Source organism: Halichoerus grypus, chromosome 2 (genome assembly GCF_964656455.1).
Source record: "Halichoerus grypus chromosome 2, mHalGry1.hap1.1, whole genome shotgun sequence".
In the NCBI taxonomy this organism is placed as follows: Eukaryota; Metazoa; Chordata; class Mammalia; order Carnivora; family Phocidae; genus Halichoerus; species Halichoerus grypus.
The window spans coordinates 45,466,419-45,484,594 of NC_135713.1; the positions used below are offsets into that span (position 1 = coordinate 45,466,419).

Below are 18,176 nucleotides of genomic sequence, written 5' to 3' on the forward strand. Positions count from 1 at the left end.
AAACTAGAGTTCAGCAATTTTTAGTAAATTTACGGAGTTGTGCAGTCATCAGGTAGTTGAGTTTGGTAACCTTTCCATCACCTCAGTAAAATATCTCATGCCATTTACAGTTAATGCCCGTTCCCATTCCATTGCTGTAGTCTACTTTCTGCCTTTATAGATTTACCTTTTCTGAATATTCCATATAAATGCCATTATGATTATTGCCCAGATCTATGAATTCTTTAGGAGCTACAAAACAGTGATATTCTATCATTCTGTATTTGTTAGCTTTATAACTTCTATTAAAAGAAACTTTCCCTCAACTCTTTAGTTACTTAGTACGATTTATATAGGAAAGACAAGATACATACTTTTAAAAAATAAATTAACTAGCATTCTCCATTGGTGACCAATAAAATTTATTTTCTCAGGTTTAAATCTATGAGTTCAGGGGTGCCTGGGTGGCTCAGTTGGTTAAGCATCTGCCTTGGGCTCAGGTCATGATCCCGGGGCCCTGGGATTGAGGCGCCCCCCCCACCCCTGCTGCTCTCCCTGCTTGTGCTCTCTCATTCTCTCTCAAATAAATAAAGTCTTAAAAAAAATAAATCCATGAGTTCATAGTGAACTGTCTTAGAAGTTTGAAGACATTGTAGTGACTATTCATAATGGTGTTTCTATTATCTTTTATATATATATAAAATATTTTTATATTTTACTCAGATTATTTCCTGAGTTCTTTTGACACAACCTTAAGAGCTTCTTAGCTGGGGAGCCCGGTTCTAAGGGTTTAGTGTAAATACCTAATTGTCTTCTTTATAACCCTGCTTTTTTCTGCTTCGAGACCAAAGGCATTTTTTTGCTTGGGTCCCTTTTGCTGTTTGGCTTTTATGGAAATGTCTTCATAGTCATACCCACTTCCCCTAAAGTAGTTTATGGTTGTGCTTGAAATGACACCAAAAAGGAAGTGCATTGTTTAAGTTAGGAAAATAAGGAAGTGAAGTGGTACTGATTTAATATTAATGGGCATAGAAATGGCTTTCTGCCCTCCTGCCGGGGAAAACCTTAAACCTTAAACACAGTTTAGAATCTAATCAGTCCTAACATTTTCTTAATTATGGTCATATCATGGAATTTACTCCACCCTCAGTTTGAACTTCTGCCCTTTACGGATGTTCTTTATTTGTTCATTTGCAAGCCTTTAATTCATGCCCATCGTGTACAGGACTGAAATGAGAAGAAATGGTTTCTGCCTTCAAGAAGTGTCCACCCAGGGTGCCTGGGTGGCTCAGTTGGTTAAGTGACTGCCTTTGGCTCAGGTCATGATCCTGGAGTCCCAGGATGGAGTCCCACATCTGGCTCCCTGCTCAGCAGGGAGTCTGCTTCTCCCTCTGACCCTCCCCCTTCTCATGCTCTCTCTCCCTCTCTCAAAGAAATAAACAAAATTAAAAAAAAAATTGCTGGAATTAAAAAAAAAAAGGAAGTGCCCACCCATATTTGTTAGGAAGTTACCACAGTCTACTTAAGTTTCAGAGTAATTATAGTCTATTATAATTTCAGAAAAACATCTGTTGAAGTGTTGTGTACCTTAAATAAATGGAATCTTTCAGGGTTGCTGACAAACCAAAAGATCAGTTTCTCAGAATTTTCTCAGAGAAATGATGACATTTGAGAATGACAATTTTGTTTTGATCTAGATTCTTATTGTTGCATTTGCCTGTCTTGAAAGTAGGAAGTAAAGATTAATTTTACTGTTTCTAGGAATTTTCCTCTGAATATATATCTATATACTGTAGCCCACTCTTACGTTGAGGGTCCATGTGGTGGGGTTGCCTTTTTAAATAAAGGCCATTACAATAAGCTTCTTTGGTCTTTTTGTAACTAAGCATCTCATTATTATAATAACAGCATTACTCTGAAGCTGAATCATGTTGAGTTTTATCTTGCAGAATACTGTTCCCCTCCATAGTTTACTCCCAGAATATGAACTATAACTCATTATGCTTTCTGGCTGAATTATTTATACTTGCCGTCTTCTCTATTCCTGTTGTTGAATTGCTTAGTTTCTTTATATTATTATGTGTTTAAAAGTAGACATTAGTAATTCCAATTCTTGGGCACCTGGGTGGCTCAGTCGTTAGGCGTCTGCCTTCAGCTCGGGTCATGCCTGGGAGCTAGCCCCGCATCGGGCTCTCTGCTCCACGGGAAGCCTGCTTCTCCCTCTCCCCTCCCTCTGCTTGTGTTCCCTCTCTCGCTGTGTCTCTCTCTGTCAAATAAAATCTTTACAAAAAAAAAAATTCCAATTCTTATTTTCATTGTGGTGGTTAAAGTTTCAAATTAGGAGATGGCGATGGTTTTTACCACTTAAATCCCTAACTTCATGATCTATTTGCACAAGTCTAAAGAGGCACTATATTAAGTTAGTTAATTGCCTCTAGTTATATTTGACTTTTGGATTGTGGAGAAAAAGAATTTCCCCTTTTATAGGGGGCAGAGGGAGGAGTCCCATGAACATATTCACTATGTATTTGTTAAGACTTACGTATGAGAGTTTAGGTCTACATACTTTCAGGCTTTCAAAGATCCTAGTACATACATTTATTTATTTATTTATTTATTTTGTTTGTTTATTTATTGTTTATTTATTTTTTAAAGATTTTATTTATTTATTTGACAGAGACACAGCGAGAGAGGGAACACAAGTGGGGAAGAGGGAGAAGCAGGCTTCCCGCTGAGCAGGGAGCCTGATGTGGGGCTCGATCCCAGGACCCTGAGATCATGACCTGAGCAGAAGGCAGATGCTTAATGGCTGAGCCACCCAGGTCCCCGCCCCCCGCCAGTACATTTAAACTGGCTAAAGTGATTCCTTAAAAATGTTTCCATGATTTGGTCTCTGTGCAAAGTGTTGTGAAAGTCATAGATAAGGGAATATTTGTGGTCACTGGGACCTATTTTAGTCTTTAGATAGTCTGAAAAGGGCTCAAATACTTGTTTACGGTAGTGGTTTCACTTCTGTGCTAAAGGGCAGCTTGGGCAAAAGTTTCTTACCCTCCCTCCCTTCCTCCCTCCCTTCCTTCCTTCCTATTTTATTTTTAAGTAATCTCTGCACCCAACATGGGTCTCAAACTTACAACCCTGAGATCAGGAGTTGCATGTTCTACCAACTGAGCCAGCCCAGCACCCCAGTTTCTTCAGATTTCTGAAGTAATTTTAGTTTCTTTGGGCCAAAGAACTGTGTGTGTATGTGGTGTGTGTGTGTGTGTGTGTGTGTGTGTGTGTGTGTCTATCTTTGTCTTGACAAAGGCAAGTTTCCCCACCATATAAAATGGAGAATGAAGATAAATATAATAGTCTTAATGTTTTGGCTTAAACTGATGAAGTGGTTTTTTTTTTTCATCTTTGTTTTGTTGACATTATGCCAGCGTGTAAATTTATGTGATTTTAAAATAATGTTTTTGAATCTAGATCAGATCAAGCATCGGTTTACCCTCTAACGGTCAGCTGAAAGCGACTTCGCAAGTTTCTTCAAGATGCCTGCAGCACTTGTGGAGAACAGTCAGGTTATCTGTGAAGTCTGGGCCAGCAATCTAGAAGAAGAGATGAGGAAGATCCGAGAAATTGTGCTCAGTTACAGTTATATTGCCATGGTAAAGAGCTCAACTCTGTTTGACTCACTTTCTACTATGGACTTAGGGGATATTCAGTGTGAGATTTTGAAAGCAAGGATTACACTAAAGCCATGGTAAATTAAACTTGGTGGAAGGTTGTGATGCTTTTATGAAACGTCAAGGTAGTCATTGTGTCTGAGAAGGATATAACCTCTAGTAGCTTAGATTTTCTGTAATGTTACTTTGTGTTTAATAGTGTTTAAGGCAGAAGTTATGTCAGCCCATAGGGCACATCTGTCCCGCAGATATGGTGAATTTGAAATGGTTTTTTTAAAATGGTGTTTAAAAATGGTTTTTAAAAATTAGCTATCAGCATGTAAAAATTAAGAGATCTCTTTTAAAGTCCAGATATCTGGCATCTCTGGAAAAAAATGGGAAGATCTGGCATTACAGGATTCACAGTCCTGCCTGATACTGAGTGGTGGGAGAGGCAGATGTGTGTCATGGTGATATTAAGGCCTCTTCTAGAGGAGCCGTGCACTGTCTAGTTTGCTTTAGTCCCTGTTACTCATAAGCAGTAAGTCTTTAGCCTTGTATTTAAAACTGCCTGTGATCTTGTTCCAGGCTTTTTACTCATGGTAAATGTAGCTATTGTTTTTTTCTGAATGGCTGTTTCATTTCCCTCTATTTGTATTTTTATTCATCCATTGTTCTCAACCTAAGCTTTTTTTTTTTTTTTTAAAGATTTTATTTATTTATTTGAGAGAGAGAGAGAGGGAGAGCACAGAGGAAGCATGAGAGAGAGAAGCAGGCTCCCTGCTGAGCAGAGAGCCCGACAGCCCGACGTGGGGCTTGATCCCAGGACCCTGAGATCATGACCTGAGCCAAAGGCAGCGGCTTAACCCACTGAGCCACCCAGGCGCCCCTCAACCTAAACTTTTTTTAATTCACTGTATATGAATGTAAAATGTTCTTAATTGATCTGTAGTTAGTCACCTACTCTAACTCACATCCTGCGTAGGATCTCCAAGTTGCTGCGCAAAACTTCATGATTCTAGTGCTATTTGTGTAGATATCAATGAGATAAGTATTTTTTTTTTTTTGTAAAGATTTTATTTATTTATTTGAGAGAGAGAATGAGAGAGAGAGAGCACATGAGAAGGGGGAGGGTCAGAGGGAGAAGCAGACTCCCTGCTGAGCAGGGTGTCCGATGCGGGACTCGATCCTGGGACTCCAGGATCATGACCTGAGCCGAAGGCAGTCGCTCAACCACCTGAGCCACCCAGGCGCCCGAGATCAGTATTTTAATATAGGTATTTGTGCCCAAGCTTGGGTCTTGTCACATAACTTTTATAAATTAAGATAATATTTAAGAATGATCAATTCAGCATCTACTGTTTTGTGAAACCTTATGATGAGAGACCTTTTCCTTTTCTAGGACACAGAATTTCCAGGTGTTGTCGTACGACCAATTGGTGAATTTCGTAGTTCCATAGATTACCAGTATCAGCTTTTACGGTGCAATGTTGACCTTTTAAAAATTATCCAGCTGGGCCTTACATTCACAAACGAAAAGGGAGAATATCCTTCTGGAATCAACACTTGGCAGTTCAACTTCAAATTTAACCTTACGTAAGTGTCTGAAACATTTCTCAGTGTTGTTCTTAGATCTGCTACATTTGTGCAGACTGTGATTTCTAACTGACTTTATTAATATGAAGTTTTGTTTCCATTGAAACCAGGTAAGGGTTGGGCACAGCATTCAAATAGAGGATGGAATAAGGAATCTCAGAAAGTAAAGTCCCCCTTAAAGAATTCTTGCAGGTCAGCAATAAAAAGACAACTCAGTTAAAAATGGGTATCAGATCTGAATAGACAGTTCTCCAGAGAAGATATAGATATAGCTAATAAACCCGTGAAAAGATGGTCACCATAATTAGTCATGAGGGAAATGCAAATCAAAATGACAGTGAGAGACCACTTTATACCCACCAGGTGGCTGTAATAAAAAAGACACAACAAATGTTGGCAAGGGTGTAGAGAATTAGAACCCTCATATATTGCTATTGGGAAAGTAAAATGGTGTAGCCTCTTTGGAAAACAGGTAGTTTCTCACAAGGTTAAATGTGGAGTTAGGCCCCAAGTGGGAACAATCCAAATGTCTGTGAGCTGATGGATAAAACAAATATGGTATATCCATGCCATGGAATGTTATTGGACAGTAAAAGGAAAGTAGTAGTAATATATGTTGTATATTGATGTGCTTTGAAAACATGCTAAGGGAAAGAAGCCAGACACAAAAGACCACATATTGTAGGATTCTGTTTATATGAAATGTTCAAAATAGGCAAATTGATAGAGTCAGAATAGGTTAGTGGTTGTCTAGGATGTAGGGGGGTGGTGAGATTATAGGGTAGTGGGGAGTGATTGCATAATGGGTATGGGTTTTCTTTTTGAGGTAGTAAAATGGTTTATAATTGACCATGATGGGTGGTTGCACAACTCTGAAAATAACTAAAAGTGATTGAATTGTATACTTTATTAAAAAAATTTTTTTTTTAAGATTTTATTTATTTATATGCCAGACAGAGAGAGTGCACAAGCAGGGGGCGCGGCAGGCAGAGGGAGAAGCAGGCTCCCCGCTGAGCAGGGAGCCTGATGCAGGGCTCGATCCTAGGACTCTGGGATCATGATCTGAGCCAAAGGCAGATGCTTAACCGACTGAGCCACCCAGGCGACTCTATTTTTTAAATTTTTAAAAAAAGATTTATTTGAGAGAGAGAGTGTGTGCATGGGGGTGGGGGTTGGAGGGGTAGAGGAAGAGGGAGAGAGAGTCTTAAGCAGACTCCATGCAGAGGGTAGAGCCTGATGCATGTTATGACCCTGAGATCATGACTTGAGCCGAAACCAAGAGTCAGTCACTTAACTGACTGTGCTACCCAGGCACCCTGAAGTGTGTACTTTATTTTTTAAAAAGATTTTATTTATCCGAGAGAGAGAGAGAGAGAGAGAGAAAGGGAGGGAGGAAGAGAGAGGGAGAGATCACAAACGGGGGAGGGATAGAGGGAGAAGCAGGCTCCCTGATGAGCAGGGAGCCCGATGCGGGACTTGATCCCAGAACCCTGGGATCATGACCTGAGCTGAAAGCAGACATTTTTAACCGACTGAGCCACCCAGGTGCCCAGAAGTGTATATTTTAAATGAGTAAATGTTTAATGTGTGAATTATAGCTTAATAAGGCTATTTACAGCAAAAAAGTAAAGTTAATTCTCCAGTTAGGTGAATTGTAGTTCTGCCATTTTTCATCTGGGTGATTTGGGGTTAGTAATTTTACCTTCTGTAATTCAGTTTCCTTAACTGTAAAACAGGATTATTATTATTTTTCATAATAGAAGAAATAAGGGAATGAGTAGATGTTAATTAAGGGTAGTTGAAACTGAAGCCTATCTGATAGTGGGTGAATTTTGATGTTTTTAAAATACGGTAAACACATAACATAAAATTTACCATCTCAGCCATTTTTAAGTCTGCAGTTCAGTAGTATTAAGTATGTTTGTGTTGTTGTGAAGCAGACCCCCAGAACTTTCTCATCTTGTAAATCTGACACTCTACCCATTGAACAACTCTCCCTTTTTCTTCTCCAGATCGTGGTGAACCACATTACTACTTTCTGTTTCTATGAATTTGTTTTGGTTACCTCATATAAGTGGAATCATACAGTATTTGTCATTTTGTGACTGGCGTATTTCACTTAGCATGATATCCTTAAGGTTCATCCATGTTGTGGCATATTGCAGAATTTCCTTCCTTTTTAAGACTGAATAATATTCCATTGCATATTTAGACCCCATTTTGTTTATCTGTTCTTCCACCTCTTGACTGTTGGGAGTAGTGCTGCTATGAATGTGGATGTGCAAACATTTTCACAACCGTGCTTTTCATTCTTTTGGATATATACACAGAAGTGGGATTGCTGGATCATTTGGTAGTTTGTTTTTAATTTTTTGAGGATGATGTAATTTTTTTTTCTTTCTTTTTTGAGAGAGAGAGCACGCACGAGAGCGTGCATGTGCATGCGGGGGAGGGCTGGGGAGGGGCAGAGGGAGTCTGCAGTCAGTGCAGAGCCTGGTGCAGGGCTCGATCTCAGACCCTGAGATCATGACAAGAGTCAAATGCTTAACTGACAGCCACCCATATGCCCCAGGATGATGTAATTTTTTAAGGGGAAAATTTAGGAGAGACTATCATTTTGCTGATTGTATGAGGTAGTTTTAGTGTATTTCTGATTGGGCCACAGTACTCAAGTAGTGCTTTATTTAACAGCACCAGGAGCATTATAACTCAGGAATAATTTTTTGATTGTTCATGTACTTTGGAGATTTCTTTGAGGTTCAGAAATAATTTGGGGTGATGATCTGGATCTTTCCTTTAACTGCATTTTTTTTTAGTCCATTGCCAAAGCCTATTATTATTTATGCCTTAATGGTAATTAATACACAAAGGAAAATAAGGGTTGTTTGTTATTGTAGAGTTTATGTATGTGTTTAAAACAATGCTTGTTTTAGGTGAAACAAAACAATGTGATTCAACACTGGTTTTAATTTAGTAGAAAAAAAAATTTTTTTTTTTTAAAGATTTTATTTATTTATTTGACAGAGAGAGAGACAGCGAGAGCAGGAACACAAGCAGGGGGAGTGGGAGAGGGAGAAACAGGCTTCCTGCTGAGCAGGGAGCCTGATGCGGGACTCGATCCCAGGACCCTGGGATCATGACCTGAGCCAAAGGCAGATGCTTAACAACTGAGCCACCCAGGCGCCCTAGTAGGAAAAATTTAAGATTAGGTTTGTTTTTTCTTTTTCCGAGTTGTCCTAAGTTTATCTGAAAAACAAATGTAAAAACAGTGAAATCTAGTGGAAAAGGAGTTACATAATTTATTTCCCTACTTTTGTAATATGTGGTATTGTAAATATTCCTCTGTTTAAACTGATGGATGTATCTTTGCTGTGGAATATTATGCCAGAGTTGCAAAGGATGTGGTATATCTATGAGCATTGGTCTGGAAAGATGGTCTGTGCTGTGTAGATATAGGGATGGAGGTGTGTATGTGTAGGTAGAGCAAATAGCCTTCAAGGATACATAAACTGAGTTATTAACAGTTATTTCTATGATGTAACATTATAAGAACATTTTAAAAAATTTTCTGGTAATCTAAATATTTTTGTATTGGTTGATTCTGTTTTTCTGTAAACAATGGGGAAATGTTGAGGTGTCTGGGTGGCTCAGTCGGTTAAGCATCTGCCTTTGGCTCAGGTCATGATTCCAGGGTCCTGGGATCGAGCCCTGCATCAGGCTCCCTGCTCAGTGGGGAGACTGCTTCTCCCTCTCCTGCTTCCCCTCCTTGTGCTCTCTATCTCTGAAATAAATAGAAATCTTCAAAAACAAATACAAACAAACAAACAATGGGGAAATGTGGATCTTTCATAATTAAGAAATTCATTTTGTGGGGGCAAGTCTCACTTTTCCATCAGCCACAGAGATAAATCTACTTTGCATGCTTGCTGGAGTACTGGAAAGAATGAATTGATCTATTCTTAAATTATGAAAGCATTTCGAGAATACTTGTTCTGTAATTATAAGATCATGTTGATATTGCTGCCCACTACTTCTCTTAGATTATCCACCAGCTAAGAAGTGAATACCTTCTTTTTTAGAGAGGACATGTACTCCCAGGATTCCATAGATCTCCTTGCTAACTCTGGACTGCAATTTCAGAAGCATGAAGAGGAAGGGATTGACACATTGCACTTTGCAGAACTGCTTATGACATCAGGGGTGGTTCTCTGTGACAACGTCAAATGGCTTTCATTTCATAGGTCAGTCCCAGATAATGTGTATTTCTCTTGCTTTGGGAGCAGGGAATTGAATGCTTATATTATTTCTGCAGTCCTACTGGCTATCTTCTTTTGGTCACTTATGAAGCAGTTACGGAGTTCAAATGGTAATTTGCCCATGTTTCAGTTTTTCAAAAAATACTTTGGAGCTCATACTGGTTTGTTTCATGCACTACTGGGCTCCGTCACATGGCTATCAGTGGGTATGTTCCAAGTGGAATGATGGAGGGTGGGGAAGATCGAAGCACTTGATCATCTTTTTCTTGTCCTTTAAATGGCTGGCCTGAAGTTTATGATGAATAAAACCCACATTTATAACTCCTTGGGTTCTCTTATATGTCTCTCATATTAGTCTGGTTTGTTGTTATTTAAGGGAAAGTTCAGATTACAGTAGGATAAAGTACTTTGGAAGACTGAAAGTTACTCACAAGGTAGCACCATTAAGTTTTGAGAAATGAAGCAGTTGACTCTGGGGTCTGGTAATTGCTGCTTTTTCACCTCATTGCCTCATTCTCTCTTGTAGTGGCTATGATTTTGGCTACATGGTAAAGTTACTTACGGATTCTCGTTTGCCAGAAGAGGAACATGAATTCTTCCATATTCTGAACCTTTTTTTCCCATCCATTTATGATGTGAAATACCTGATGAAGAGTTGCAAAAATCTTAAGGTACACAATATATATATATATATATATATTTTTTTTTTTTTTTTTTTTAAGATTTTATTTATTTATTTGACAGAGAGAGACACAACGAGAGAGGGAACACAAGCAGGGGGAATGGGAGAGGGAGAAGCAGGCTTCCCGCGGAGCAGGGAGCCCGATGCGGGGCTGGATCCCAGGACCCTGGGATCATGACCTGAGCCGAAGGCAGACGCTTAACGACTGAGCCACCCAGGTGCCCCTACACAATATTTTTCTTAACAATAAAAAAAAAAAAAGACAAAGCAGCCTTGTCATTTTGCTTTATCACTATTTTTAGAAATTATTAGTATTTATTATTTATTGCTACTTATGTATTCTTCAGTGCTTGCTAGGTGCCAACATTATGCTGGAGTGGGTGTATATAGAGCTGATTGGCACAGGGATTTGTGTGGTGAATGTCTTTAATCCAGGCATAAAGGGAGGCTTCTGCTTCTCTTATTCTGAGGGAGGCGTTCTTCACTTAGGCCCACAAACCTAGTGAAACAGTTGGCAGTGTGAAGCGTATATGTAGTTTGTTATACATGGGGTCTGTAGTGTACCAGATTCTCAGAGGGGTTCTTAACCCTAGATCAAGAACTTAGCACCCTAATAAATTGTTGACATAAGAGATTTTCTGTCTAGAATTGGATTGGTATTTATTTCCTCAATCTCGTTTTATGGACCCGTTAGGGCTTACGGGGCAGAGGTCTGACACAATTAATGATATATAAAAGGAAGGAGTGAAAAGTGAAATATAACACAGTGTATTGTTTGGAGGGCTAGAAAGGGAATATTGCTGGGGTAAGGCCTTAGTAAATGGCCTGTTCCCACTTGTCATCACCAAAAGAATTAAACTAAAAAGTGGACTTAGTTGACTCCAGTAGAGGAGTGGTGGGTCTGAAATATTATCTTTGTTTTCTTTACATCTGCAGGGTGGTCTTCAGGAAGTTGCTGATCAGTTGGATTTGCAGAGAATTGGAAGGCAACACCAGGCAGGCTCAGACTCGCTGCTGACAGGAATGGCGTTCTTCAGGATGAAAGAGGTAAGGAGGTGGGTTATCTTTGTGAGCTGAGATTTGTTGAAAATTTGTAGTTCTGACAGAAGTTGATGACAAGTTTGAAAGCAGTTGTTTGTTTGTTATGATGTTCAGTATATTAAAATGTAGTTTGGGAAGCAAAGACATCCTGAAATGGAGGCTCCTCAGCATATTCGAGTCTAGACATGTACTTGGTGTTCTTAGCAGCTCTCATTCTTGCAGTGATTTGCTTTTCTTCTGATTTCTCTAATATGAACACATTTGTTTGAACACTCACTTATTTTACGCTTAATTTCTGTGAATTCTCAAATGTCTGGCAGCTAACATACTCCATGACAAGCCGCAAGTTTACCTCTAAGATCAGGAACAACACAAGCATGCCCACTCTCGCCACTTTTATTCAACATAGTATTGGAAGTCGTAGCCAGAGTAATTAGGCGAGAAAAAGAAATGCAAGGGATCCAAATTGGAATGGAGGAAGTAAAACTGTCACTATTTTCAGGGGGCATGGTATACATAGAAAACTCTAAGGAGTCGACCAAAGAGCTCTTAGAACTAATTAACGAATTCAGTAAAATTTCAGGATACAAAATCAGTTACAAATATCTTGTGTTTCTATATATTAATAATGAACTATCAGAAAGAAGTTAAGAAACAATCCCATTTACAACTGCATCAAAAACAATAAAGTACCTAGGAATAAGTTTAACCAAGGAGGTAAAAGACCTGTACCCTGACAACTATAAGGCATTGATGAAAGAAATTGAAGAAGTCACAAATAAATGGAAAGATATTTGGTGCTCATGGATTGGAAGAATTAATATTCATTTTTTAAAAAGATTTTATTCATTTGAGGCAGAGAGAGGGGCAGAGGGAGAGGGAGAAGCAAACTCCCCACTGAGCAGGGAGCCCGACCCTGGGATCATGACCTGAGCCGGAGGCAGATGCTTAACCAACTGAGCCACCCAGGCACCCCTGGAAGAATTAATATTCTTAAAATGTCCATACTATCCAAAGCAGTCTACAGATTCATTGCAATCTCTATCAAAATTACAGTGGCATTTTTCACAGAAATAGAACAAATGATCTTAAAATTTGTGTGGAACCACAAAAGACCCCAAATAGCCGAAGCATTCTTGAGAAAGAACAACAAAGCTGGTGGCATCATGCTCCCCCTAGGTTCCTTTGGCAACGTCTGGAGACATTTTTGGTTGTCACAATCTGGAGCAGCAGAGGAGAGGCCCACTACTGGCCAGGGATACCACTAAACATCCTACAGTACTACGGTACACTGGACAGCTCCCCTCCATGCCCCCCAACAAGGAATTACCTTGCCCATTAGGGCCAGGGTTGAGATACCCTGCTGAAGTGTGTAATACCCAGTATCTCACTTGTAACAGCCTACTGTTACCCCGTTTTATAGATAGGGAACCATGGCTCAAGGGGAGTTGAAGGTCACACGGTGAGTGTAGAGCCCAAGCTCTTAAGCACTGCACTGCTTGTTAAAGAGAAGGGAGGAAATGGAGGTGGCTATACTAAACAGCGGCAGCAGCCCATGGATCCTGGCAGTAAAAGAACTCATGGAGAATAGAAGTCTGTACAGAAAAGAGAGCCTGTATATTAAAAAAGGAGTATGAAAAGACTATGTAGAGGAGAGGCTCGGAGCCTTTCTTTATGAAGTTACTTTCTAGTTGGGTAGATTTTCAGAGCTTTGAGACAACTGGGAGGTGCTGATGTGGTAGTGTTGAGACTTGGCATGACTCTTGGCGGGATTCTCACCATGGGTTCTCTGTCCTATCCTGCAGTTGTTTTTTGAGGACAGTATTGATGATGCCAAGTACTGTGGGCGGCTCTATGGCCTAGGCACAGGAGTGGCCCAGAAGCAGAATGAGGATGTGGACTCTGCCCAGGAGAAGATGAGCATCCTGGCTATCATCAACAACATGCAGCAGTGATGGCGGCGAGGCTCTGTAGGGCGGGCCTGATCCCAGAGTGGTGCTTATATGCTGACTGTGTATACTGACCTTCCTCCCCAAGAGAAAACGCTTCTTTTGAGCAAACTGTACCTACCATCTGCGGTGACAGAAAGACTTTTGTTGTATTGAAGACAAACGACGTCTTTATTTTAGATCCAGAAGAGGGGAGTTTACTCTGAATTTGTAAACAAGTCTTCCCTATTCCTCATCCCCAAGCCTCTCTCCAGTTGCTTCCTGCCACCAGCATCCATGGCTCATTTGACACCTTTTTAAATATCCAGGACAAGTCAGAAACAGACTAGTAAAATATATATAACTCTTTATCTGTTGTCATTCTTTTTCTTTTAAATCTTGCTACTCTCTGAGGATGAAGACTTTTTGATGTGATTCTCAGCTGAGCTGAGGGCTTCCAGGGGAAGTGGAACAAATGGTGTTTTTGTAAAGTGGGTTATAGATGTCTTTTCCTCCCTTCCTTTTTTTTTTTGAACTTTCTCTAGGACATTTGCTTTCCTCACGTTTTGTTAGTCTCTAATTATGTGCTATTATGTGGAAATGAATTAGTGCTGAAATTTTGAAGACCAGATAATGAAAACTTTTATTAAAAACAAAATTCTTCTGAATCTGTCTACCCTTTATTCATGAGGAACTCCAGAATGGGTATTAAGTTAACCACTTTACGTGTCTTTAAGTCTGTGTTCCATTGTGCCACCGAGATTTGCTGTCACGTCTATCATTTGAAATCATTTTAAGTTTTAATATAATAAAGTATCTTGGATTTGTTCCTGAATGAAATAAGATCAGAATTTTGGACCGTAAGTTTATATTTTCAGTAATGTGATTTCAGATGGTCATCTGTGTTTTTCCACGTCTCTTTGTTCTCCCTGCTTTTCCTTTCAGCAAACCTGAGGAGAAGTTAGGGAGACTGGTTACGTGAGTACCAGGAATGTGATGAGTCTTTAAGAAGAGTCTTTAAGAAGTTAATAGTGGTACATGTAAACAGGGCAGTAAGGAATTTGGTTAGAGTTCTCTTGGAGTAATATCCCACAAGTGGGGTAGGAAGCTCAGGACTGTTATTTTTTTTTTTTAACTAGTCATTTAAAAAGTACATTGTATTGTTTTTTGAATGACTACAGTATGGACAATTTAGAAAAACCAAAAACCCCTTTGAAATGGTGGAAATGAAACTGGTAACTCACTGAAGTGGATGGATAGTCTTGCATTTTAAAAGCTTATGGAAAACTCAATTTCAAATGATTCGAAAATGTCAAGTATTATAAGCTGGTATTTAAGATGCTTGTAAATATTATTTATGTTTTTAATTTTGTAAAATAAAGATTTCTTTTTAACTACTGGCATGAAGGTTCGGTCTGTCATAGTTGTTAATTGCTGACTGTAGAAGATAGTTATTTGCAATCAGTGACTAGAAGCATCTCACCTGCCCCCAAACTCTTGTCTCCATATCCCCCAAGTTGGCTTGATATAAAATGTCTCACTTTGTAGAAGTTTTTTGTTTTTTTTTTAAGATCTTATTTATTTGAGAGAGAGTGTGAGCGAGAGGAGACCATAAGCAGGGGCAGCGGGAGAGGGAGAAGCAGATTCCCAATGCAGGGCTCGATCCCAAGACCCTGGGATCATGACCTGAGCCAAAGGCAGACGCTTAAGCGACTGAGCCACCCAGGCATCCCTGTAGGAAGTTTTTAATGACCAGCTGTGTAAATGGAATTGTCTCTTCACTTCATAATCCCCGACTGAGTGTTCACCCTTACTAGGAAAACTAGTTTTAATTCTGTCCTGGGACCACTCCATTTGGTGGATTAGCTTGTTAATTAGTGGACTTTTAAGACAAATGGAACTTGTGGTATTGTAGCATTGGCTCCATACTATTTCCAACCCTTCCAATTGGCACAAAACAGTTTCAAGAAGTCTGGTATAGGAGCAGATCTAGGCTTTTCACTGGGATGTTCACATATAGGAAGAGAGGTATTTATCACTGATTTGTGGTAAAAGCAGCTTAGGTGAGGGTCAGTGGTTCTCAGCCAAGTTCTTTGGCATGCTGGTGACTGTGGGGCCTGCATAGATGTCCTAAATTTATCTTTTTATTTTTTAAAGATTTTATTTATTTATTTGACAGAGACACAGCAGGAGAGGGAACACAAGCAGGGGAGTGGGAGAGGGAGAAGCAGGCTTCCTGCGGAGCAGGGAGCCCAACACTGGGCTAGATCCCAGGACCCTGAGATCATGACCTGAGCCAAAGGCAGACACTTAACGACTGAGCCACCCAGGGGCCCCTATTTATTTTTTTAAAAGATTTTATTATTTGAGAGAGAGAGAGAGTGCAAGAGTGGGGGCGGGGGCAGAGGGAGAAACAGACTACTCCCTGAGCAGGTAGGGCTTGATCCCAGGACCCTGGGACCATGACCTGAGCTGAAGGCAGACACTTAACCAGCTGAGCCACCAAGGTGCCCCCAGATGTCCTAAATTTGGATTCAAATAGGGAATTTATCTTTGCCACAGTTGAGGAGACTTATGTCAGGAGAGATGTTGAGGTGAAGGGTTGAGGAACTTATTGTTGAGTGGGAGGGGTAAGAGACAGTTTATAAAGTGTTGCTAAAGAAAGGGCACAAGTTTAGTAGAACTGGCAAGAACTTTGCTTTGTATACGTATATATGAACACATGTAGGGCTTTGTGAGTGCTTATGCTCAGAAAGGGATGGTCCTGTAGAGAGTAACCAGAGAATGCTAATTATGGGTGAATTCAAGCCCCTCCACATAAATTGCCAAATGTTCTTAAATTTCTGTTCTAATCTAGTAAGGCTGACTACCAAGTACAAGCCTAATTGTCAGCCAGTGCTGGTATGAATGAGTTGTTTTGAGTCTTTTAAGTCTAAGCTATTAATGAATATTCTTTCAGTTTCCTAATTTATTCAGTTCATAAGTTTCCATTATACACCTACTAGATGTAGTAAATAGATGCCAGGGATAAAACAGCACATGGAAGACATAATCTCTGCCCTCATTGGAGCTTACATCTGTGTTGCCAAAGAGTACATAATTCACAAAAATAATTTGTGAGCTGTAAAGTACAGGACACTGATGTCCTTTAGGTTGAGGTTCAGGGACGGTCTTTTGAGAAGGGACATTTAAGCTGAGATCTAAGAGATGGGTAAGAATGGACCAGGTGAAAGAACATGGGCAAAACTACTGAGATGACAAGAAAACTTGGTGGGTTCCAGCAGCCTAAGAGACCAGTGTGGGTGGGATCTAGAAACAAGGATGCGAGTGTTAAGAACAGGAGGCCAAGAGATAAATGGTGGGATCAGGCAGGGCCTTTGAGGCCCTGCAAGATGATGTTTTTTCCACTAACAATGGGAAAATACTGAAATAATTTTTTTAAACAGGAAATTGGTAAGATTTGATTTGTAATTTAAACTTGTCATTGGTATATGAAGAATAGAGAATCAGTAATAAGAGCAGATTGAGAGACAGTGGGAGGCGAGAGCAATCATCTGGGTAATGAGATGGTGGTTTGTATTACAGGGTTCGGATTGAGTAAAGGACCAACACTCTTCATTTGCTTAGTGATACCTACTTAGAAAGCTTGAGTCAACTCCTTGTTGCTTTGGCTCTTTGTGGTTCTGATAATTAGGGAGATAGAAATGAAAACCATTTATTCAAATTGGAATGGCTTTAACTACATTATCTAGTATGGGAAAGAGGAGAGGACTTTGGGAGGAAATGGAATCGTGTCACTTCTGTTACCTTCCGGGTAGTTTTATTGCTTAGTTGTCAAGTAGTAACTCTTGTTCTTACCAAAGCAGTAATCGAGGAGTGTGTAGGATTCCTCCAAGCACAGATGATGGTTCTGATAAATCATGAAGGAGTTTAGAATTTCTAGTTTAATAATACTGTTCTTTAATTAAGTGGAAGGGAATAAATATTTTTCTATCTCTGCAAGTTGAAGCATTTGTTCATTTCAGCAAAGATTGTAGAACTGATATCTAGTTCTCCACATAGCCATGCCTATGTATAATCTTTGCAGCCAAGAAGATTTTCCATCCCTGGTAACAATGCATCTTCTTCCTCAAGTTCAAGTTACTGTGTAAAGAATCATGAGGATCTAAATTCTACAATATTTGCTTTTTTTGGTTAGCATTTTTAAATTCTAAAGCTAGGTCTAGTTAAAATAAACAAAACCCCTGGTCAGATCTTTAAATAATAATCTCTTAAACTTTTTCCTTCCTAGAGTTCCTGTTAATGAATTTTATTCTTGCTGCTCACAACAATTCCAACTTAGGAAATAATTGAAAAGTAAACTGGACACTCAAGCAGAAAAGTTTTCACAATGAATCCCAAAAGAAAATAGTTATATTATTGGGAAAGAGTGATCCCTCCCGACCCTACCCCAGACTATCTAATTTTTACACCCCAGCAACTGGGATATTACAGAAACATCTGTTCCTGACATTGTTCAACTATTTAACCAGAGAGAAGAAAAGACCTCAAGAGAATGCTCAATAATGGGTGGGGAGGGGGAGAATGAACAGGTTTTACAATTAAATAGTATGTAGGATCCCATTATGCTGAAGTTGGAGTCCACTGATCCAAAGTTACATATGCAGAATTATTCGTTTTTCTTCAAAGACCATCTGTGGTTTTAATTCTCAAAGGGTCCTGTGATCCAAAAAAGATTAAGAGCCACTGAAACAGTAATTTCTTCCTGAGCTATTTTGGTCACCATTACGTTTTATAAAACTGAAGGGATAAGACACATCTGAGTTTTAGTTATTTGTTCTTCTAATGCTTTAGTAAATTATTTGTTCTTAAATAAGCAATTACATGAAACAATAAAACCAAATTTTTGACCTAAAGTTCAGATGGATGGTAAAGTCAACATGATGGGTAAAGGCCTATTTCACATTCTAAGGAAGTCTTTGAAAGAATAGAAGGGGAGAACCCAAGTAAACAAAAACAGTAAGGAAAAGGATACCAAGTCATAAAATGT

The 18,176-nt window shown here is 39.5% G+C and overlaps 1 protein-coding gene across 4 annotated transcripts in view; it reads left to right on the forward strand.

The window, feature by feature from the left end:
• CNOT8 (CCR4-NOT transcription complex subunit 8) overlaps window positions 1-18,176 on the forward strand; it is a 65,329-nt gene that overhangs the window by 10,613 nt on the left and 36,540 nt on the right. For 2 of the 4 annotated variants that reach the window (XM_036114239.2, XM_036114238.2), the window contains exons 2-7: window positions 3,445-3,626; window positions 5,026-5,219; window positions 9,299-9,460; window positions 10,002-10,146; window positions 11,094-11,204; window positions 13,004-14,529. In XM_036114239.2, the coding sequence (XP_035970132.1) occupies window positions 3,510-3,626; window positions 5,026-5,219; window positions 9,299-9,460; window positions 10,002-10,146; window positions 11,094-11,204; window positions 13,004-13,153 (879 nt within the window). In that variant the 5' untranslated portion in view covers window positions 3,445-3,509 and the 3' untranslated portion in view covers window positions 13,154-14,529. Of the gene's footprint in view, window positions 1-3,444; window positions 3,627-5,025; window positions 5,220-9,259; window positions 9,461-10,001; window positions 10,147-11,093; window positions 11,205-13,003; window positions 14,530-18,176 lie in introns of those variants that run through there. The other 2 variants (XR_013445594.1, XM_078066782.1) reach the window with 2 other exon arrangements.